The 25,420-nt window shown below is 31.7% G+C and overlaps 1 protein-coding gene across 1 annotated transcript in view; it reads left to right on the forward strand.

Annotated features, from left to right (window-relative positions):
* LOC118206111 (uncharacterized) overlaps positions 1 to 20,754 on the forward strand; it is a 111,830-nt gene extending 91,076 nt beyond the window's left edge. The window contains exons 10-15 of the mRNA XM_085813806.1: positions 10,191 to 10,316; positions 11,709 to 11,853; positions 13,841 to 13,967; positions 17,909 to 18,033; positions 19,193 to 19,312; positions 20,324 to 20,754. Of these exons, the coding sequence (XP_085669932.1) occupies positions 10,191 to 10,316; positions 11,709 to 11,853; positions 13,841 to 13,967; positions 17,909 to 18,033; positions 19,193 to 19,312; positions 20,324 to 20,424 (744 nt within the window). The 3' untranslated portion in view covers positions 20,425 to 20,754. The remainder of the gene's footprint in view (positions 1 to 10,190; positions 10,317 to 11,708; positions 11,854 to 13,840; positions 13,968 to 17,908; positions 18,034 to 19,192; positions 19,313 to 20,323) is intronic.
* The last annotated feature ends 4,666 nt before the right edge of the window (positions 20,755 to 25,420 follow it).

Consider the following 25,420-nt stretch of genomic DNA (forward strand, 5'->3'; position numbering starts at 1 on the left):
AATAATACAATCTTCGTATTATTTCCACACCTGTCTATTGAATGACACTATCTGTAGCATTTTTTTCCCTGTTTTTATTGCGTATAAAATATTTTAGTCCATTCTCTAAGTGCCCTTTGGCTTCTCTTTCATCAACCTCCATTACTGATGGATCTGATCAAACTACTTTTGCTTTAACCTCTAAGATGTTTATTTGAAAAAAAGTGAACATGATGTTTTTAAGGTAAATATTTTTCCTTTTTCTCCCTTTTTGCATTTTTTTAAAACTAGTACATTTGTATTTAGTTTGCAATTAATGGTAGCATTTGCGAAAAGACGGTTGTATGAGCTTTTCCTCCTTTCTGTACGCTTGAATAAAACTGTTCGCATATATGTTCGCACAGTGAGATTTCGTGAAGCGATTTAAGGAGCCACACTTATACTAAAATTCCACTGAAATCAATTTTCTTTACATTATATGTCTGATTTTATCTCTGCCTATTACATATGAAGGACACTTTTTTTATTTAAAATGTGTCAAGACATACTCGTGAGGTCTCGTCGCCCCATTACAAAGCTACCGGCAAGTTTATTTAAATCGGCCATTATTCATTAAGGCAAACTTTTATAACGTGTCCCCAGTATAAGGATTTAAAACTGATCTGTATAAGGATACCTGGTACCCTTATGCAGATCAGTTTTAAATTCGAAAAAAAAAAGCAACCTCTATAAATAAAGGTGCCGACACCTTTCTGAAAGGATTGTCTTAGGTTGCTGTTCCGATTAATAAACCAAGTTTCACTTGTATAAGGGGCCGCCCAGCCGATATAGTAGTTAGGGGAATCTACTGCGATACGGAAGGGACCGGGATCGAATCTAGGAGAATGGTTGTAATTATCCGTCCCTTCATAGGAGGTAACGGTGGCCCGCCTATTAGATGTCTTCATAATCAAGTGGCCACCACTTCCGGCCGTAGTAGTGTCCAAGCTTAAGCCGGCTAAGTACCCGCCAGGGGGGGGGATTTGTATAGGGTTGCCGCTGCATTTAGGTTCCAGTATATGGTGGTATATTTTTGGCAAGCTCAAAACTGATCTTCGTAAGATTATAGCCATCTGATTCCGGGGTATCCTTAAGAAGGTTTCTGTATTGCCGAACAGAGTTCGTATTGCATATAGGTGCTGGCATCATTATAATGAAGAATCGTCATGCAACTATCATGGATGGGAAAACTTCTCATTTGCTGTTGTGATTTCTTTTTGGGAGGAGGGGGATTGTAGTCCAGTAATTAGAATATTTACTCTTTGAAGACAGACTTTGAATGATACGTCGCTCCTGAATTTTGAAATGCTGTAGAATTTAGACCTCGCAATAAGTTTCATATATTCGGTCTACCGGAAAAAGTTCTGTCCGTTTCTATGACAGAAGTTTCCGACACGTAAGCACATGTTTTATTTGCTATGTAAGCACATGTTTAATGCATACATAGGAAATTAACTAAAACAAAGTTGATTCGCATTAGTCTTAAGTGTGAAGCGATAGTGTAACCCATGGCTAATGATAAAGTTCATTTAAGTCACTGTATTTTATACGAATTTCAACAAGGAAGAAATGGTACAGAAGCATGTAGAAATTTATTGAAAGTGTTTGTTGAAGGTACAGTTTTTGATAGGGCATGCAGAAGATGGTTTGAAAATTTTGAAACAGGTGCTATCGAAAATTTCTGATAAGCCATGTCCTGGGCGATCATCTTTGATCGACGTTGATGTTAAGGCCATGTTGGAACGAGATCCTTTTCTGACAACATCGGAGATCGCAGAAAGGCTTCATTCAGCTCAGCAAATCATTTCGTACCATATTCAGAAGATAGGATTGGTTGGATTAGAGGACGACCCGGTCACCCTTGTCAATGAAGACCTTATGATCAAGATAGGATTGGTGTGGAAATATTCAAAATGAGTGCCACATGAATTAAGTCAGAAGAATTTGGATGATCAAGTCGTCATATGCACATCTCTGCTTGCGCGGAACAAAATCGAGCCCTTCTTGAGCTGAATGAAAATTGGATTACCTACGAAAATATCGTAAGCAAAAGAGCATATTGTGAACTCGGAAAACCTAGCCCTTCCACCTCTAAACCAAATTTGACTCTGAATAAGAGAATGTTGTGTATATGCTGGGATATTCGAGGACCAATACATTATGAGATTTTTAAAACCGAACGAAAAGCTCAATTCGGAGAAGTAGTGCTAGCAATTGGATAATTTAAAGACAGTACTCCAAGAAAAGAATCCGGCGACGTTCAATAGAATACTGTATCATAACAATGCCAGGTCATATGCGGCTTTGGTGGAAAATTCTGTCGCATCCACCATATTCTCCGGACTTAGCTGCCACCGACTATAATTTGTTTTTGTCCTTACAAAATGTTTTGAAGGGCAAAAAATTCGAAAATGAAGAAGATATCAAACCAGCACTGGTTCAATTTTTCGCATCAAAAGTACAACATTTTTCAAATATAGGATATACAAATTGTCCTCACGCTGGCAAGAAGTCATTAATAATAACGGCAATTATATTATTTAATAAATTTTATTGACGGTAAGAAAAATTGTTATTTTGTTTTATTCCAAAAACAGACAGAATTTTCCGTTAGATCGAATATTTTATTTTCAATAGTATAAACTTCAGGCAAAGCTTTATGTAAGTTAGTATTATTTAAGGTAGCTTTACCTTAGTATCTTAAAAAAAAAGGAATTTAATTAAATCCTCATTTAAAAAGGATGATAGAAGTGATTATTAAACTGTGAATCGGTGTTTAGTCTTCAAATTGATTCTTGTGAGGTATTGATCCGAGACAATCTATAACGTTATATCACCATCATCTTAAGACCAATTTGAGCACAATGTTTAGGGGCTGGTTTATTCATTGTTTTCCAAACTTGCGTGAAAATACTGAATATATCACGTAATTTCAATAAACACGGAATGGCATGTTCTCTTATTTGATTTATTAACGACAGTGTGTTGAAATCCGATCAGATGATCAGAGATACTCAAATTAATCTTATTGTTCAAAAATTAATCTAGAAATTTTAGTACAGGACATTATTAATTCTTTTGAGTTTGTTGCTTAGCTGTGTTTTTTTTCGCAATTTTCTTCTATTTTTGTCAAAATATTTAACTCCTTGACGGATTTTCATATGAAATATTTGCAGTTCTTAGGCTTATCAACAGGAACATGCTGTGTCATCGATTCGATAGAAAAAACGGATTGAAATTGGTAATTTCTTCTGCAGAACGAATCGCTTGATTTACCTCTCCTTCAGAAAAACTTTTTTGTGGAGTAATAATAAAACCTTTCTATCGTCAAAAAGAATGTCTAATGTTGTTCGCTACGGTGTGTTTATGTGTAAATCGTAAATTATTTCCTGCTTCCTCTTTCTTGGGCTTTTGCCTACATGGAACGCGACAGGCATAACTCATTTTATTGCCTTCTTTCAATCCACTCAAGGCCGCCTAATTAATGAAATATCTTGAGGTCTTGCTCCTTGCTGTGAAAGATAGAACATTTTCCCATTATTCATGGTTAAGGTTAAATTGATTAAATGATGTATCTAAAATTTCAACTAACAACTTTTCTAAACTCAACTCTAAAACTTTAGAGGTCACGTGAATATTATTCAGTTTTTGAATTTGATTCATCCGTTTTTAATAATATCTGTGCTTATATACTAATTATTGTAACTGTTTAATACGTTTTTTGACATAATAAAAAGCATCCAATAATCATAAGATTATTAATTTTATCTAGTCGTTATTTTGTTTCTCTCTCTCTCTCTTTTTTTTTTTTTTCAGACCAAATTGGGCGTTAGTCCAAATGGGCTTTTAGTCTCGAAATGGGATTTTGCGTTGAATCGCTATAACCGGCATATCACTTTGCAAATTATTGCCACCAAATATTATGGTCCTGATGAATATTTTTTTAAGAAATTAAATAATAAAGAATCTGCATGAATGTATATATATGTTTTTAGCAATGTGAAAAAAACTACGGTACCTAGAGCCATCAAATTTGAACGTAATCCTCTACCCGAACAAGGGGCACCTGGAAGCCCGAAATTTGAATTTCGAATTTGTTTTATTATCTATTTTATATTTCGTAAATCTTTAATGAATTTTTGATTAAAAAAACTTAACGATTCAAAGCCAGCAGTGGAACACTATACGGAGTAAAACATTTTAATCTTGAGCGTGCGAGATTGTCTATCGAAAATTCTGAAGGTATGCTGTTTTTAAATATTTTTAGCCCAAATGCTCCCGAAACGTGTATGTGTGTGTTTAAATGGAAAAAAAAACCACCCATTTGTGCGTAATATAAAATCTGAAAGCTTTCAGGCTTTTTTTATCTTTATTTTATTTTTAATTACAGTAAAACCTTTATTAACCGAGCCGGCAATCGGTTTAAAGAAATCATTGGGAAAATGTTAAAACATGAGAATGGGTATAACGGAAATTAGTAATATTTTCGAATTAACTTATTAGTGATTGATTTTTCAGCCTTTCTTATCAAAGATGGGTCATTTCATAGCATTCCTATTAAGCATTATGATAAAAGATATGGTTTATCTGTATTAAAAATGAAAGCAACACTAACAGTCGGACATCATTTCAGAATGAATTCGTAAGCATATTTCAAAGGATAAAAGGATGTGAAGACATCTCTCAGTATCGCATTTTGGAATGAGTGAATGAAGAAAGCAGAAACCCAAGTTTTGAGGGTTTGAATGACAAAGAAATCGTACGAGCCTTATATCCGAAGAAAACAAAAATTGCATTAATGAGGGTAATGTTGAGGATAAAGAGAAAATGAAAACTCCCAAACTCTAAAATTACCCATACAGAAGCGAAGCTAAGCAAAGTTCTTTAACTTTTAGCTGATATTTCTTTTATAGATCTTTTAGTGATAGAAATATGGCGTGATAAGCCGCGGCTTATAAAATTATAGGACAATCATTAAAACAGGTGACAGATAAAAAATATGTTTCATAAATATGTATATCAAAAATTTGGAAACATTTCTCGAGTTCCATACGTTTTCACCTATTTTCTCACATTTCATATTCTCTATTTCTATTTCTTTTCAAATGAAAGAAAAACACGTTATTGGATGATTTAAAATTAGGTAAAACAACAACCTTATTTTGACATAAATTTTAAATAAAACTCTGCAAAAAAAGAAAAAAAAAACTGCTAGATTTCGCAAAATTTCTTGCTCCTGACGAAGAGGGACTTGTATTTGATCTCCCTCGAAATCTATAGTTTTATTTAAAATCTGCGCCAAAATAAGGCTGCTCTTATGCTTAATTTTAAACTATTTTTTTCTTTATTATTTTATTCTGTTGAATTTACTTTTTTGTGAGATTACATACAAAATCTGCTATAAATAATTGGTTTATCGTACGTTAACAATAAAGCCTCTAGTTAAAATATATAGACTTTTGGGAAAATTTGAAGAAACTCAAAAATTATGTCCGGTTTTTAATGTGAATCGACCACGCTAATTTCCTCTTATTCGATATTCAATTTTAAAGTAACTTTCAGATTTCAAGTAAATTCTAATCAAAAAAATTATTGTAACTATAATTCGTGGTATTTACCTGCTTAATTGAATGGCGACTTCAAAAATTCATAAATAATTGTCGTTGCCTTTTTTCCAAATGATTCCTTTCGTTTATTTTTGTAGTTCTTTAAGTAACTTTTCAGGTGTTTCATCTTCCCTGAAAATGATAACATCAATGGAATTCAGTATTTATTTATTTTCCACAATGGCCTAGTACCAGAGGTAATCACATATAGCGACGATCCCTGCCAGACGCGAATTTTCTGAGAAATGAGAACTGGTAACACTGGTTTAAACGGAAGGATTCCTAGAAAAAACACCTCCGCTGAAAGCGAAGTCCCACCTAGTTAAGGAAACGATGTACCGACTACGCGAGATTTTTTGAAACCTCGCCGAAAATGTTTCGGCTGCAGCTCTGTCCCGGGTAGAGATCAACCAATCAGACGCAAGTTCTGCTTCTGAAGAATCATGTGATCCGAGCAATAATCGATTACTGTTTAGCGTTCAAGTCTTTGTAGTAAGTGAAACTGGTAAACTAGCTAAAGGTTTCGTGGAAATGTGCGAGTTCTGAGAATTGTCACTTTCGATGTCCAGTCCCTCGTAGCGGCAACATATGTGATTGGAACTTTTACTTGTGAGCATTTGTTGGGAATGGCCGAACCAATCGGTCAAGCCATTTTGCTATATCTTTCCCGAGAAACTTGCCCAGGCTGCACTGGGGGGGGGGGCAGACTTTACATATTCAAGAGGAGGGGCTACATACTAAAAGCACCCATGACTTCTCCAAGATTCGAATCCAGGCACAAAGGCAACCAGTTCAACCAATCAATCATCTTATTACCTGAGCTCCAAATTCAGTAATGAGACTCTTAACTTGTTTTTCTAATTCCATTCCTGATTTTTGTTTGTTTGTTTGTCTAAATAAACCTAAAAGTCTTATCGCAAGATTTTACTAATGCCTGAATCTGATGATGCACAAAATATGCCAAAAAGATTTTTCCTCTAATCCATATGAAAACTAACTTTGCTTGGAGAAAAACGTCTTAATTACGTTTTGCTACTTTGATAAATTTTGAAAACTGAAAAGGCAAATGTGCTAAGTTGTAAAGATTAGCTTTGATAGGAAACCCGAACGTTACATCTCTCGACCTGAAGATGAGCACGGAGATGCTGAACTATGGAAGCTACTGATTGCTCTTACTCTTAAATTCTTAGATTCCATTGATCGTCTTACAGTGAAATCCAAATAAGAGTTAATGAAACAAAATTTCTGTTAATATTTTTTTAAAACTAAAATGGGATTTATGCTGGCAATTTCACTAGCATTGCAATTTTTACATGTAAATAGCAGTACAAGAGTTTACGAAAAAATAATGCGTTTATGATTCTATGAAACTATAGAGCTAATGGCTTTTATAAAATATTATCAGTTTTGAAATCTCAATGTTTTAATTTGCCGTGAGCATAATTTTGGGGTTTCCTTTACCTTATTCGAGGAAATGAGTACAGCGGAAATCGGTGCTCACCAAATTAGTGATTAGTGGGTATTTGTTTAGGTCTTTCTTCATAAAAGTTCAGTGCATTAAAAATCCGCTTAATTGTGGTGACTAGTAGTTCTTCATCAACATTTGAGCTTCATAAACATTTAAGCAGTAAAGCATTTAACCAGTAATTCTGCATTGATTAATTTTGGTGTACCAAAAGTAATGGTGTACTCAAAAGAAGAAATAATTTATATTTATGTAAGTGTAAATTCCAGGATGCGGCCGCACCTACAGCAGAATTTAAAGGCAGCAAAAATTGTAGTGCTAAATAATGCATCCGGCAACAAAATTTAGGGATGGCAAAAATTTTATAATTTAGGTCACGCACTGGCCAGCAGAATTTTGGGTAGACAAAATTTTACAATTTATGGAAGCATTTTACAATTTAGGCTCTGCGAAGACTGCGAATAATTGTCTGCAAAACGCTTGCGCCAATCCTAAATTAATACATGCTCATACCACTTTTTGAAATTAGCAGTACGTAAGAAATGAAGCTAAATGTAACAAAGAAATTCCGCCTTTTTATCCTTCTTTTTTGTATATTACAACAGTTGTATAATTTTCTTTTAGTACCTATATTATTTTCATCAGCAGCAATAGGTAACTGGATGTTTTGAAGAATTTTCCTGCCAAGTTTCCACAAAAGAAAATTTTAGATACAAACTAGAAAACGCGTATTGAAGCAATAGAACTGATTAACCATCAGCTTAAAGTTTTTAATGTGCTTTAATTGCCATAAAAAATAAGAAGAATGTGAACGGTACACATCGCTGTCAAATAATGATTGAAGTTGATCAATAAACTGGTAAACGATTGAAGTTGATCAATAAACTGGTAAACGATTGAAGTTGATCAATAAACTGGTAAACGATTGAAGTTGATCAATAAACTGGTAAACGATTGAAGTTGATCACTGAACTTTATACTATACATACACTCTTTTGCAAAAAATCGAAGCACCAAGAAGGACTTTTGAAATCGTGACGAAATTTGGTATGCAAAAACATCTTGATCAAACATGCAAATGATCAAAGTCTCAAGGCAAATGAACAGGAATTGCGATCATAGCTCGCAATTCTCAAAGTATAAAACCAGTAACAGGGGCGGAAAATTTATCTCTTTTTGTTGCTGACATTGTAATTCCGTAAAGAAGCAACTAAAGATGCCATTACGACGATATCGAAGACCTTACAGACAACTAAACAATTTCGAACGTGGTCGCATTGTAGGGTTGTGTGAAGCGGGGTGGTCATACCGAGCAATAGGCCACTACCTGCAGCGTACAGACACTGCTCTGCAAATATGTTGGCAGCAATGTTTGCTACAAGGAAGTTGCCGACGAAATGAAGGCTCTGGAAGGCCAAGGAGCACAAATGCGAGGCAAGATAGGATGATTGTTCGCCAGGCCCGAACCGCCCAACGGTATCATTGTCGACTATTCAACGCACTACAGCCACGTCTATACCTCCGGTGGTACCGTCCACCATCTCACGGAGCTTGTCTGGGATGGAGTTACGCTCACAGAGGCCTTTAAGACGTTTGCCTTTGACCCCACAACATCGGCAGAGTCATCTGGAGTGGTGTCGCAGCCGATCATTGTGGCTGCCCTCAGACTGGCATCGTATAGTGTTCAGCGATGAATCCTGCTTCACTCTTGAAGCAGATGACCACCGTGTTCGTGTCTGGAGAGGACGGGGCCAGCGATCCCAATCAGCCTTTGTTTTACAACGGCATACAGCCATAACCCCTGGTGTGATGGTGTGGGGGGCTATTTCTTATGACAGCAGGTCATCTTTAGTCATCCTAGGTACATCTTTAACAGCTCAACGATATGTTGATACCATCCTTCGGCATTAACCTTCATAGCACGTCATCCTGGGGCCATTTTCCAGCAAGATAATGCCAGGCCACATACCGCTCGCATATCTCTGGACTGTCTCCGTGCGGTTAATACTCTTCCTTGGACAGCAAGATCCCCAGACGTTTCACCAATCGAGCATGTATGGGGCATGGTAGGCCGCTAGATTCGGGTACCACAAAATATCGCAGATCTGGAGCGACAACTGATGAATGCCTGGCAGAATGTGCCGCAGGATGACGTTAGGAACCTCTACCACTCCTTGCCTCGACAAATTCAAGCATGCATTGCCGCCAGGGGCGGTTCGACTACTAATTTGAACACTCAATGGGTGATTGTGAGCCGTGAACAGGTACTATAACCTTGATTTTTAATAATTTTATTATCTGTGTATGAGCTATACACACATCCAATTTCATCAAAAATAACCACTTCCTTCATGGTGCTTCGATTTTTTTGCAAAAGAGTGTATATATAGTGTGATTAAAATATGTAAAGGCAGATAGACTAACTGAAATAAGCAGATTTTGTAATAGAATATGTGCGTTGAGGTGGTATAGGGCGCTGTTGAGCAGTAGGTAAAAGTACTACTGGTGTAAATTGTTAACTTCCCGTGTGAATTTCTGGTAGTTTGCATCGCTGCACGAACGTAAAACTTGTCGATATGCATTCTATTTACGGGGCTGCGGACAGAAATGGAGCAACTGCTCAAAAAAAAAGGTACTCGGGAATCACTTCATCTTCTCTAAGTAGCTGCTCCGCTTTAGTCCCAACTCCATAGATAAAATGTATATCGCCGAACTGCGTGTTCCTTTAGGGATACATACCGCTCGATATCCGCCGAGGAATGACGATTTTCGCTAGCAAAACGCTTTTAATCTACCGATCAATTTAAATTATTTTAAAGTCATTTGCATCTCTTTGGCTCGGATCCTGGCTACGCCCATGAGTATAGAGAAAAGAGAAATGTATTAAAGTCCAGGATAAAAAAGATATACCAATTTATCGCCAACTAATTTTGATTCGTAATATATACCTACAGAGATTTAATAAAAATCAAATTTTTGCTGCTGTTTGGATTAGAGATCTTTATTCAGGAAATAATGATCTGGAAACGCAGTATACTTTATCAAAATAACATATTTACTTTATCAAAATTACTAAGTTAATATCGAATTACTTTTTTCAGACTAAAGGTCATGAGTGGGCTATTTTCGTGAACCAAGTGGCTCATGATGCCGTGGAGAAGGTCGAATCTTCTCGGTGCATATCTGCAGGTTTTCGATGGAACCCCTATATCGTTAAATCCGATGATGTAAGTATAGTTTCATATATTTCAAACTTGGATGAGTCTGTATTCTAAAGTATATTAAACTTGCCCCACGGCAAACTTACAAAAATTGGAAGAAACATTTAAGTAATTGCAATAAGCTTTAATATATTCAACATTAAATGAAAATTCCACTAAATAATTCATATTACTTAGAGAAATACCTTGGAAAAAAATGATACCTGAAGGTATCAAATACGCGATAATTTCAATTAACTTATACACTTTAATATGTGCTTCAACAGAATTCAGAAGCATAGTTTGGAATCAATTTCTGATCAATTACGTTAAATATTTTTAACACTTTTAATATATTTATTGGGTGATTTAGTCGGCTTTTATTTCACAGCCATCACAAAATATATATATATATTGAAAATCTAAAAAATAAACAATTTTTTTTTTCAAATTTCTCAAAAATGATTGGATAGAATTTAATGAAATCTGGTACTGCTACAAGATAGCAAGTTATATCATACGACAATCAGAATACCCACTTAACGGAATAATGTGTTCATGAAAGTAGGAAATGTCCAAAACTGAAGTTGCTAGATGGCATTTTTAATGAAGCTAATAGAAGAATGAGATCATCTATCTGTAATAGACACATATAGATCTACAATAAGTCATCATACTATTAATGAGAGAACTAGTTCAAGTCACAATGTCATCTATTCCTGCGCTAAACCAGTTCTCAACTAGTACCTGATGGTTCCCGGATGCGGTATGCGAATTGAAGTTGCTTTCTCAAGTACATGCCATGGATCCATCTACTGAAATTGTTACTTCGGATATATTCATTCATGAGTCGAAACCTACGTGGACTGTCACCATCCATAAAAAAAAAAGCTGAGAGCCAACTGTGGCTCTTCAAAGTCGCACATCCAGCTCTGAGATTTCTTCACACTTCTGAGTAATTTAGGAGTCTCTGTCAAATACATAGAGTGGTGTGAGGCCCTACAGTCGGATTCCAGGTTCTCGCTAGATTAAAATTTTCCGAGAATCATAATGTAGATTGAATCTAGACATCATGGAACTGGAGTCCATTGATGTTGAGTGAAGACTGATGTTCTCTGCACTATGCCAGACATATTGTCTCATGTAAGAGACAGAGTGGGACGCAAACAACGAGTATTCTAGCAGTTCTTTCTCTCGTAGGATAGAATGATAATGACCATGCTTTATGCTTGCTGCCGTCACAGCATCAACTCGACATGTATGATTATGTAGTATCTGACATCAAGATAACTGCTTTATTATTTAGCCATATACATTTCAATTTTGGTTTATTTTTTGAGAAATTCGAAAATATTTGTTAAATCTTTTAATTTGGAATGCCAGTACATAAAACAAGTTTTTTTTTCCCTCCCATTATAGGATTTGTACAAGTCAGAATGCAACATTGAAAATCCATATAGATGTGAGATGGGAGACCTTTCTGGTAGACATGGTACTTTAGAAATTGGAACTGGCAGAAAAGTTCTGACTGATGTTAATTTACCACTTGTTGGGAATTATTCAGGTAATGTTTTAATATATTTTCATCAGAAAGTAAGCGTTTCCATTTCAGCAGGAAAGGGGTGGGGCGAATTACGGTTTATGATAAATAAAGTATGAGAATTTAAAAATGTTGATGCATTTTGAGAAGTAAGCTGATATAATAGCTTATTTTCTTCAGGAACAAGTTATTTAATTCCATTTTTAATTTTCATGTATATGAGGGCTGTATAGAAAGAAATACAAAAGTTGGCCTATCTTTTGTATTTGGTTAAAATACTACAAAGCATATTTCCTCGTTTTAAACAGTTCACTTATGTTCACTTGTCTGATAATAACATCAGCCCAAGAAGCCCACGAAATTCCTAGTGGCAAGGAACATTCCTAGTGGCTCCGTTCCACCCCCCAATTTTGATAGAGAGCACCCCGGGGGGACGGGTCCGAAGGTCTCCATCCCCTCTCCCGTTCCACCAAACCACACGAGATGACTTTCGGCTAGCCGCATATTTAGTGCCACCATGCCGCACCGACAGTATACGTTTACAAACATCCATGCTTTCTCCGGGATACGAAACCGCGCCCTTCGGCAAGGCAGTCAGCAGCGCTAACCACTGTACCGGTTGGGCGGCTCACAGTCCATTTATGCTATCATTGAACTGAAATCCTCTTTTGAAAGATTCAGATATGTACTTGATGGTTGTCCACTGCATGCCTTTTCTCAGAACTTGTTTAGACTTCATCCATATGTATACATTGCTTTTGTTAATGATCTTGTCTCCACATACATATTGTAGTTTTCTGTCGAATTCTTTTTTCAGAAACTCTGTAATGGGATAATGCTTATAATTAGTATCTATTATTTACTTCCAAAGAGAAAGATTATTACATACTTAAAATTGTGGAAAAATAGGCATTCCAACAACATACCTATTGAATGATTTATATGCGAATAAATAAAAAAATCAGGGCAACAATTACACTATTTTTAGTGAGGCTCTTGTATTTTGCTTCTATTTAAGATATCATTATTTTGGACAGAAACAGGCTGAATCCTTCTTCATTGCCAAAAATATTTATAACTTATTTATTCTTCAGCTATGTTGCCTTTAGTCTGGTACACAGATGACAAAGCTTTGTGATATCTTGACTCATCTGTAAGGGTGACCATATCAAAATACATCACTTGTACCTACTACAACTTTCACTCCTCAGTCGTAGTGAAAGTTGATAGTTAGTTCACTAAGAGTTAAAGTTGGAAAACAATAACTACTCATAGCTACCACCTGTTTTAAAAGCACAAAATGCCTTAAAAACAGAAAATTTAAACCCATTGGCTTAACAGAAATACTTGTGAGGGGAGGGGTATTGAGATAAGGTTAAGATTTAGAAATCGAAATCTTAAATTTGTTTTCTAGCTTGAGAATTTAGAATAATATAATTTATCCATATCATTGCTCTCTTGAACATATGTAGTAAATAAACCTTGTCAAACAGCTTTAATATTATGATAGTGACTAGTGTTGTTGCCTATGCTCACTTGCCTGACGTAGTCAGCCCAAGCCCACGAAATTCCTCGTGGCAAGGAGTGCATTCTTACGCCTACCGTTGGCAACAGCCTTAAGCACCATTCAGGTGACAGTGCGTTTTAACTCAGTTCCACCCCCCCCCAATTTTGATGGAGAGCACCCAGGGGGAACGCGCTGGCCACCAAGAGGACTTTCGGCTCACCCCATATTTAGAGTGCCACTATGTCGCACCAACATTATACATTTAAAAACATCCATGCCTTCTCCGGGATTCGATCTCGGAGCTTTCGGCACGGCCAGTCTGCGACACTAACCACTATACCAGTTCAGCGGCAGTAGTGACTAGTTGTACCTAAAAATGACAAATGCACATTGAAAAATGTGATATTTGTAACAACTTAATATTTGAATTCTACGTTTTAAGTATGCTATTATTTATAACATTTTAAAGTTAGGATTTTTAATCTGGATGTTATTTTGTTACAGTCATGGGACGCTCCATAGTGATATTTGCAAAGGACGGATCTCCCAACAAACTTGCCTGTGCCAATATTCTTCCAGATATTCATTTAATTCGTCATGTAACAGTTAAAAAGAACCCGGGATTCACAGTGTAAGTAAAACTATTTACTTGGGGGGGGGAACTTTCCATTTCATGCATTTATAGTGTCAATTTTCTGTTAACATTGTGAGTAATATTCCAAATACAGTACAAAGTCTGTAATCCGGACGTCCATTATCCGGAATGATCTATAATCCGGACCTCAAAGGCTCAAACTTTTTTTGTATGCTTTACGCATGCGCGTTTAGCACAAAAAACCAAGCAACTTAAACAACTTACATTGAAAGAAATGTTTAATAAAGTAAACAAATAAATATGAAGTTTTTTTTGTAAATTTTGATATCCTTTAGATCATAATTGCTCTTTATTTCATAAATTACGGTTTCATATTTTTAATTGTATAATTTCTGCATGCCATCTTACCAAATTTGAATTGATGATCTATAATCCGGAATCTCCGAAGTCCCAACGAGTCCGGATTACGCACTTTATACTGTATATGAATGTGTCATTTTTCTGTTAACATTATAAGTAATATTCCAAATATGTGAAAAGGTATCAAAGAGAATCAGCAAGGTGCTTCATTTTATAAATGTTGCCTCACAACATAAAGCCATTTCACCAATATACTAATTCATTGCATAAACACTTGGGTTCCATTTCTCTTTTAATTAATGCTATCTTTTTATATAGGATTCAATTGGTAATGACCTTCAAAACAAAAATATGCAGTAAAGTCCAGTTATCAATACTTGTGCTTTTTTCAAATTAATCTTGTTATAAGATTTTAACTTGAGTTTCTGTGTTTATTTGAGTCAAACACTGAAATTAAAATTTGATGCTCTTCTAGCTAGCTAATTTTCTTGTAAAATGTTGCACGCATATTTACCTTATATTCTGACGTATAACACGTACCTATAATTTCAGACTACATTTATTAATTTTTATGTATATTCGCCGTATAACGCACACCCTTTTCTTTACGAAGAAACCCAAAAGATACATGTGCAATGCTCTCATATTTTGAAATCATTCGTTCGAAGATCTTTCCCTCGTGCTCGAACATAGTATACTAAAGTGACTAGTGATAAGGAGAGTAATGCGTGTGTTGAAGAAATTCTTGAGGTAGTAAATAATTGTGGAAAGAGGTGGGTTGTATTCAATGCAGTTGGTGTACAAGAATGTAGGATTTCGAGAAAAGGGAGACATAATTTGGGGTAAGAATACTCTTCCGAGCCAAATGAAGTCAGGGAATTAGGAGTCAGATGGTTTCTCTTTCTGTAGTTATTTGATGCCATAATTTTGAAGTGAAGCTTTAGTAAATCGAATTTACTTTAGTTGAAATACAGCTTATGTAGATATTCCTTTTAGTAGTAAATATGGCACCTGCGAAACGAAACAACACAGCGCTAATTTCAAATGCAAAGTCATTCGTTTGCAAAAGAAAATGGAAATCGTGCTGCAGCAAGGATGTTTGGTGTTGGTGATGATGGAACGGATGATTAGTTATTCATTTATGAGACAGAGTAACAATGATGGTGAAGATGAAACAGAATTTGACGATGTGTTTGAAGATATAACGAAGACGAATATGACAAACTTATCATGCTATCCAATGATGAAAATTTTGAAGTTCATCTCTTTTAAGTAATGAGCCTTTAGATACATGTAAAAAATCTAAAAATCTGTAGGCTGAATTTTTCTTATTTTTAGTCTATCATTTTTATATCTGGCGTATAATGCGCACCCTTAAATTTTGATCTTATTTTTTATATTAAAAGTGCGCGTTATACGCAGGAATATACGGTATGTTGACAATATGATATACCATAGCAATTTATTCAAACTTTGATACAGGTTATATCCAAATTAGTGCTGGATTTTTTACATATATCCTTCCTTTACAATTGAATTAATCATCGCATTTTATTCGATCATTGTGCCATAGGATAGATCAAAAAAAATAATTTTTAAAACTAAGTCAACATCTTTAATGTAAGTTATTAATTTTTGGGAGATGTTTTAAGATTTTCTCTTTTTTTTAAAAAAAAAAAAAATTACTTTAAAGCTATGATGTGATTGCAAATAATGATGGATATCTAAATAAAAAAACTTGTATGAATTAAATGTAATTTTACACCACTGGCTAGATCAGGAGACTTAGGGGGGGGGGAAATAATGGAGCCTGCAGGTGATTGGCAAAATGTCAAATATTGCACTTGTTTCATTTCACATTTTTGTCTATTAAAATTTTGTTGCAGTTATTGTTGAAAGGTCCAGTAGCTTTCCTTTGAAAGATAATACAGTACAAGACACAATTTTTAAAGAAGCTACTAAATTAATTTAGATGAATGTGTATGATATGTAGATTAGTTTGTAAATAACCATGTCATAAACATTAATGAGAAAAGCAATTACATACAGTTTATTTGCTGTTAATTTTTAATTTTAGGGTCTGCATGAATAAATATTGATTTCACTGTTTTATTAAAGTTTAAATAGAAATGGTTATGCATTTATATAGGCAAATAAATTATAAATTTAGTACTAAATTGTCAAAAAAAAGTGTACTTCGTTTTCAGGAAATATTTTCAATTTTTATGCATTATTTTTGTTGAAATAAATGAAATATGAAACTCCGTCTGCATTACAGTTAATATGTATTTTGTCTACAGAAAAAAAAAAAAAAAAAAAAAAAAGTGTAGCCAATTACATCGATTTTTTTTAATATCCAAATGTCGAAAAAATCCTTATAGTCCAAAATAAATCCCAAATCCAAATCCTTATAGTCATCTGGATATTCAAAGTTTATTTTGTAGGAAGAAATCTTTTAACTGCACCCATATTGACAGTAATAATGGTGATAATTGTTAAATAGCTAAGCTTTTGCAGGAAAAGAAATTAATTGGATACCTAATTAATTTTTAAATCAGCTTCATAAGAAGCATATAATACTACACTTTAATTATTTATATCGATCTCTGCTACAGCTAGATTTATATGCTCTTGTTTATATGATGCAAAAACTAGCAAATAATAATAATGTTTACGGCAAGCAACAAAACACTAATTTTCAATAAAACTTCACTCTCAAGCACTCAGCAAAATGATATTACTCAGTAGTGTGATTTAGCTGGTTTAGTAGAACTACTAATTAAATTGCTTTTAGTTCAAGAAATACATAAAACTGGATTGTATAATTAAGCAACTCATTGCAAAAGCCTGCATAAAACAATAGACTTTTTGTCATGTCAATGAGCATCAGATCAAAACAATTGAGAAAGATAAACAGGGCAATATTTGCAGCAAAACTTATATTACAGACTTTAATTAAAATCACTAAACTGCATACTTTTAACATTCCAACAGCAGTAATGTAATTTGCAATATGCATATGTACAGGAAGAAGGGGAACACTGCTAGATCCAACAGAATTTTCTTAATCTTAAAATGCTTCTAAAGTTGGTTGCTAAATTATTTAAATTCAACTGTTGGTAATACTATACAGTATAGTAAAAGTAAGTCTATTCTTGTATATAATATGGTATTTTTATGAATTATAAAAGAGTTAATTGATATAAACAAATGTTATAATATGAATGTTGACTCAAGATAAATACTGGGTATGGAAAATACGAGTAATATATATTTTTAAAATTTAAATGAATGCATCACTAAAGTTTTCACGGTCTGATATGCCAAATTTACTTATATGACGTTTGAAACTTATTCCCTTTTCATCCCTCCCAACAGATCCTAATTTCATCTATAAAAACATGTATTTATTTTAATTAGCTATTTCTTTTTCAAATTACATGCAAATTAACTAATTTTTTATGTAAAAATACAATTCATTTATACAAGTGGAATTGATTTTATATTTTTTAAAAATGGCAGTGACATAAAGCACTTTAGATTAAATTGTGATGTATTTCAAATTATAAAAAATAGTAGATGAATAACCATTTTCCTTTTTTATTTATTTTATTTAGATTAAGATTTATGAACCATATGAGAGAGCTGCTGGATGCCAAGGATTGGCTTGTTGTACAAGATACCCAATCACAAAGAGAAATATTAGATGGACAATGTATTCAAATTATAGTACACTTTTATGGTAATATTGCTTTAAAAATGTACATTTTACCATGCAATTATGCAACATATTATATTTTGAAAGGTTATACTGAAATTTTTCTGAATTTTATTTCATATATTTACAGTTATTGCAATTTTTGAACAGTTTTAATATTAGAGTATGCTATTTCGATAGATTTCTTTACTTAAGGTAAAAATATTAGTACTCTTTGTGACCTTGAAAATGAGTTAAAATTCTTTTATTTGACTTATTCTTTATAGCTTTGAAGAATTTCAAAATTCTTTAATTTTATATAAATTTTATGTCATGATAAATGCATAACTACAGAACCAAAATATTTTTAAAAAGGAAATGTTTTTACTGTGTTAAAAATATTTTGAAAACTTTTGATATTAAAGTAAAAATTGCGATTGTAATGAAATTTGTGATTACTTAAAGTATGTTTTAAAACCAAAATAAAAATATATCAAAAGTTTTTCTGATTCAAGACATTTTCTAAACTAATGAATGACAATATAGTTCCTTGAGTGTGACATAAATAGAGGCTAGTTTTACTTAGAAGGTCTGTTCAATTAGGCATCTCTTCTCATCAGCTGATTGCTCAAGTACTATGATTTTCCACAATCAATTTGCTCAAGTACTATGATTTTCCACAATCAATAAGTCAGTCCAATCTTTTATAAAACTAGTACTCAAGGGACTGTATTTTATGTTAGGGAAGACATTCAAGAAAACTAATAATACTGCATATTAAGAAAGAAAATGAAAACATTTTTCAAATGCTTCATATAAAATTTGAAAGAGAAGCAAAGTAAAACACTTTTTTCTAAAGGTCAGGAAATTTTTATAGCATATCATATGCACTTCTATAAATGTTTATTTCCTGTCTTTCAATACATTTCAACATTAATTTTTTTTACACTTCATGCCACACATTTTACAAAGAAAGTATGCAATTTAAAAAATTTAAGTTTCAGAGCCCCAAATTATGTACATTTCAATTATAAGATTTAAGATATATCTAATAAATTATGAATTTCTTATTAATTAGCTCATTTTTAATTAAAGTAAAACTTCACTAGCAAAAATTATAATCCAATAAAGAAATGAAATTTTCAGATTAAATTAAAACTTTAAAAATTATCATTAAATGTGGGTTTCCATATTTTTTTTAAAGGTCCAGAAGCTCATCGTCTTCAGATAGAATTCAGTAATCTCATAAACTTGGGTAATGTTCGCAGAAACACAAGGCTTGGACTCAAAATTATTGAAACTTATTACAAACCATGCAGAAATTGTAAGTATACAGTATATGGCATAATTGAATATAATTTGTAAAGAATTCTAAATTAATATAATTTTTTGCAGTATGTGAAACCTCTCATGAAAATGATCTGAAAGTCATCAGTATTTCTGTAAACCTAATTTAACAACAGTGTAACTATTACTAGAAATGTTTCAATCTATTTCTGTGAATCAGCAATTTCTTTCAATAATTTAATGGCTAAAGAATAAAATATCCATTAAATAAATGTTTACAGATCATAGATATTTGTGAGTTGTGGCATATTCTTTAATTCTACTGAGTATTCTGGATGACATCTAAAAGAAAACCTGAAAAAATGATCTGCTGTTACTTTGCATAAATTAGAAGCTATAGTTCAACATACTGGGGCTTATCTTGGCCTGTAAAATACATGGATAAATAATAAAATCCATGTGTTAGAAGAATATAAGCTTTATTAAGTGAGGTTTAACAAAGGATCTGCATCAGTCTACAGCTGAAATTTTACCCCATCAGTCATAATTACAGATATAGTCAGTATTTATTGTAATGATTTTAGTATAACCTGTTTATTATACAGATATATATGTAAATACACGCACATATTTCCGTTTATATTTCATAACATTTACAATTGTCATGTTGGTTTACGTACTCAATTTTTGAATTAATCTGTTTAACTAGAGTAGTTTAATAATCTGATTGTTTTAGCATTTCATTCAGATACCTTCTACTACTTTTTTTCTTCTTCTCAATTTCAAATAGTATAAATATTAACATAAATTTCATATATAAGAGCTTTTATTTATGTATTACTAAAATCCACTAACAAACCATAAATTTTACAAAATTACAAGAACAATGAGAGGTGGTACATGGCTATTCTTAAGTTGTTGTCCCCCCCCTTTCCTCTTCTGATACCTTAATTAACTGAAATGCATCAAGTATAAAATTATATTTACAAAGTTAATACAAAATGCTTTAAAACTAAATCATGATTTTTTTTTTTTTTTTTCCTTTCAGTGAATGATGTAAATAAGACAACCAGTCTCAACTCATCTGCATTCATTATCATAATAGGTTCACTTTTATTTATGCTACATTTAAAATCACAAAACTTATAAGATCATCAAGAAGGAAAGTAATACATATGTTCAGGATTCCAACAGCAGAGAAGCCTTGAATTCAAGGAAATGCAAAAGAAGCAACATGTATTAGTATGGACATGCTACTCTACATGCCATCCCAGGCATAATTCAAGACCAAAGCCATTCTTTTCAAATCTGCAGAAGACATATTCCCATCATATTTGTATATATTTCATCAAAGAGTTTGTGATAGCTCAATTTTACATACAGTTTTCAGTTTGTGTGTAAAGAACTTACTGCAGTTTTAGTGTTGTTTTAAAGTACCTTAATATGTAATTTTTGTAATAAACAATTTTTTAATGTTTAGCTGTTCATAACTACATTATCTCAGGACAAAATGAAACAGAAAAGTTGACAGTCTAAAATACTAGCAATATCAGTACTTTATTCACAACAGTTTTTGGATTTGCCTGAAAAATTCTAAACAGTCAATATGAAACTAATTATAAAAAAATAGTTTTAACAAGAATGTTAAATGATTCTCAATTTTAAATATGAAATTTCACAGTAAAAAGAACATCTGAATTTTATGCACCATAAATAAATAATTAAAAACAGTGTGTGTGTGTGTGTGTATATATATATTGTTTCATAAGAATAAATTGAGTTTAATTAAAAAAATTAAATTTAAATACATATTTAATTATATATTCTTTGCGCCATTGCTGCAAGGAATGAAATTTAAATTTAAACAAATTTAAATTCTTAACAAATACATATAAAAGTAAAAAAGCAAATTTAAATTCTAAAGAAAGGAAAAAAGCCAAAATAATTTAAAATAATTTAAAAATATGCAAACATGTAAAAGTTTTAATTCTCAAACTAATCTACAATATCATTTAAATTCAGAAGCATAAGCAAATCAAGTGCAAAATCTATCCATGAAAATAAATCTACTAATTTAATAAATTAAAATTAAATTAAACAATTTTTTTAAAAAATGCATATGTGAATGATCGTAGAGTAGGCAGGAGACAGACTTATCAAGGGGAAGTTGCCTCCAAACCTAACTCTCCAATTATTCAATTCGTGTTTCGTCATTCATGCAGGCAAGGGTAAAAGTCAAAACCAAAAGTAATTCCAATAAAGTGGTACCCTTAGAAATTAACATTTAAGTATTAACATTTAAGAATTAAAGCTCAAAATGGAAAATACTAATTAAGTCTTTTGAGAAATAAGCAAGTAAAGTCAAGAATTAAACTTTTTCTTAAAAAATTAAATTTTTTAAAAATTAATTTTTTATAAAATAATAAAAAATCTAGAAACCAATGTATTTTAGAAATCTTTTGTCTACAGAAACTTCCCCTACACGAATGTGCATATCAATAAAAAGAAACTATAAAAGAACTATACATAATCCATATAAACCAATAAGAAATAAAAAAACAAAAAGAACTAATTCACAATTTTTAAAATAAATATATATTTAAAAATATAATTTCATATTTAGAAAATACTTAGATACTACATAAAAATTTAAAAAAAAAAAAAAAAAAAAAAAAATTCTTAAAGCAAGTAAGTAGTAAGTTTTAAATTAAAGCTATTTGCTCATATTTTTAGATACATAGATGATATTATAACTTTCAATAATAATTCTACTTTTGAGAAATTCAAAATTTACCCAAATAGTTTAACACTTAATAAAACGAATACGAATCAAGATACTATTGAATTCCTTGACCTGCAAATTATTAAACACAACAAAATTAAATTATTTGATAAAAGAAGGAATTTCCATTTTCCTACTATTAAACTAATTGGAACTCTAATATCTCTAGAAAAGTAATAGAAAACATGTTTCATAGCCAAATTATCAGAATAAAAAATATATGTACTGAAAATGACGATTTAAAGGAAGAAATCATAAAACTAATTAATGTACAAGTTGATAACCAAGTACCACCAAAATTTATTAATTTATATATTAAAAAGGCAGGCCTTGACTTTACTTTATAATTTTTTGGCTCTTTTGGATATGATAACATTACCTTAAACCTTAACTGGAGGATAATGAAGGATATAAAAGAAAAGAGAAATTATTGTAAATTTTTATTGTAAATATGTATATTTAATCAATACTGGATTCTTTCCTTTTACTAATAAAGGGCCAACTCTTTTCAAAAGTCTCAATTATAGCCCGAATTGAGTGAAGATTTTAATCTTCTTCTAATTTTCCATACTTTAGCCAGTATTTAGTTAAGTTTTGATATACCAATTAAATCAAGTTCATTAAACTTTTAATATTTTCTTTCATCAAATTTAAGTTTTATTTAACTTCCTAAAAGAATTTTTGAGAAATTTCTAAGAATTTTTAGAGGTTTTTTAAGGACTTCATTTCAAAAAATTTTGGGAAATTTTACTTTAAAACTTTGTATTAAAAAATTTGTTTTTCTTAATTACTTTAATTTTTTGCAATTTTCACCAAAATATCTTTCACTTAATTTTTTTAACAATTTTCACAATTTTTCAACAGAACACGCATTTTAAATTACAAACAGTTTACATTTTTTTCACATACGACTTCACTTTAATTTACATACATCTCTTGCATCTCAAGCAAACATACATCTCTTGATTGGCTCAGTTACTTAACTCCCTAAATAATTGATATTACTACCTTAAAGATTTTTAATTTAATTTAATTTAATTAATATTTACAAAAAATTTTTTACTATAACAAAGATAGCAGCTTGACACTCAACTTTACCTACATAAGCGCCATCTATATAATTTGAAGAACACACTTACTTCTCTTTCACAACACTTTTGCAGACCCCAACATTCATATAGTAGGTAAGTTAGAATTAAAACTTACTATTTACTTGCTTTAAGTATTTTTTTTTTTTTTTAATTTTTATGTAGTATCTAAGTATTTTCTAAATATGAAATTATATTTTTAAATATATATTTATTTTAAAAATTGTGAATTAGTTCTTTTTGTTTTTTTATTTCTTATTGGTTTATATGGATTATGTATAGTTCTTTTATAGTTTCTTTTTATTGATATGCATGTTCGTGTAGGGGAAGTTTCTGTAGACAAGGATTTCTAAAATACATTGGTTTCTAGATTTTTTTATTATTTTATAAAAAATTTTTAAAAAATTTAATTTTTTAAGAAAAAGTTTAATTCTTGACTTTACTTGCTTATTTCTCAAAGGACTTAATTAGTATTTTCCATTTGAACTTTAATTCTTAAATGTTAATTTCTAAGGGTACCACTTTATTGGAATTACTTTTGGTTTTGGTTTTACCCTTGCCTGCATGAATGACAAAACACGAATTGAATAATTGGAGAGTTAGGTTTGGAGGCAACTTCCCCTTGATTAGTCTGTCTCCTGCCTACTCTACGATCATTCACATGTGCATTTTTTAAAAAAATTGTTTAATTTAATTTTAATTTATTAAATTAGTAGATTTATTTTCATGGATAGATTTTGCACTTGATTTGCTTATGCTTCTGAATTTAAATGATATTGTAGATTAGTTCGAGAATTAAAACTTTTACATGTTTGCATATTTTTAAATTATTTTGGCTTTTTTCCTTTTTTTAGAATTTAATTTTGCTTTTTTACTTTTATACGTATTTGTTAAGAATTTAAATTTGTTTAAATTTAAAAAAAATATATATATATATAATGATTCTGCATCTAAAGTGTTATAACTACACAAGCAATGGAAACATCTTTTACTAACTACTGTTGCAAACGCTTATAGAAATAATCAGTTGTATATATAATTACATATTTACTAACATATCTAACACAAAGTATGTTTCACTGAGTTTGTTATGCCATTAGCTATAATTTATAAGAGCTTTAAAATGTTATGGAATGTTGAATAGCAACACTGGCTGTTTTGCAAAATCTACAATATCATGTCTCATCCTGTGGCTGTTGCCACGGGGGTTCAACAGAGTGTACAAACTAGAGTTTCTACACTCTGTTGACATTAAGTGCCTTGGTAGCATAATCTAACAGCCCCAAAATTGGAAGGATTCTATTTAAGATATTCTTTACATTAAAACACTGATTTTTATTGATTCTAAATTGGCAAAATATAATTTTATGAGTGAAGGACCCAGAGATCAAGGAACTTAATGCTGTATATTATGCAAAATCAAGTTTCTGATGAGTGCACAATGTGCTTAATTGCATGAGAATATCTAAAAAAAGGAAGAAACCCTAAATAGTATATATCAAATGGCCTTTGGACATGACGTATTGAATTAAACTTTTTCATTATATGAAGTAATCTCAACACAATTATTATTTTACATCAGATTTTTGCAAATACCACACTTTGATATTTGACTTTTAAAGCTTTCATCATCTATATTTTACAAATTGTACATAAATATATGAATTTTCACATTATTTTAAGAATATATTAATAATAAATTTTTGCATCTGGACTCCATTATTATTAGGATTATTTTTAAAAAGATACGAAATGTTCTGTTTATATTTTCATCAGTAAAACTTGAAAAGTGTAAATATATGTAGCAAAATATCCAACTTAGAAAAACATGTGCTTTTATCTGATCCTTTCATCTTGAATTAAAAAAAAAAAAAAAGCTCAAACTGTATGTGTCTAAATTTTAAATGTACAGAATTTCATTCCATGCTTCCTAATCTTGAAATGTGAAAAACTAGGAGATTTACGAACTTTACAGTAATAAATCTTCAGGACTCCATTGACAAATATGAATTAAGGTCATTTTTTAAATGCATAAATCTAAGTTAACTTCATGCTTGCTAAAAATGTATCATTTTATTATTTAAAATTTTATTTTCATGAAAACAATTTGAGATTGGGGGAAAGTTTTTATTCAGTTTCTAGACATGTTAAAAATATAATCAACAATGATTGCACATATGCTGAAGTGCCACCGAGTTCGGGATAGCAAGTCAATAACAAGCCGGAGGCCATTATCAACACCAGAGGAGTTGAGCCTCCTTTAGCCTTGATAACA

This window comes from Stegodyphus dumicola, chromosome 3, assembly GCF_044657685.1.
Source record: "Stegodyphus dumicola isolate Sdum_Otavi_A_Nest chromosome 3, ASM4465768v1".
Classification (NCBI taxonomy): Eukaryota; Metazoa; Arthropoda; class Arachnida; order Araneae; family Eresidae; genus Stegodyphus; species Stegodyphus dumicola.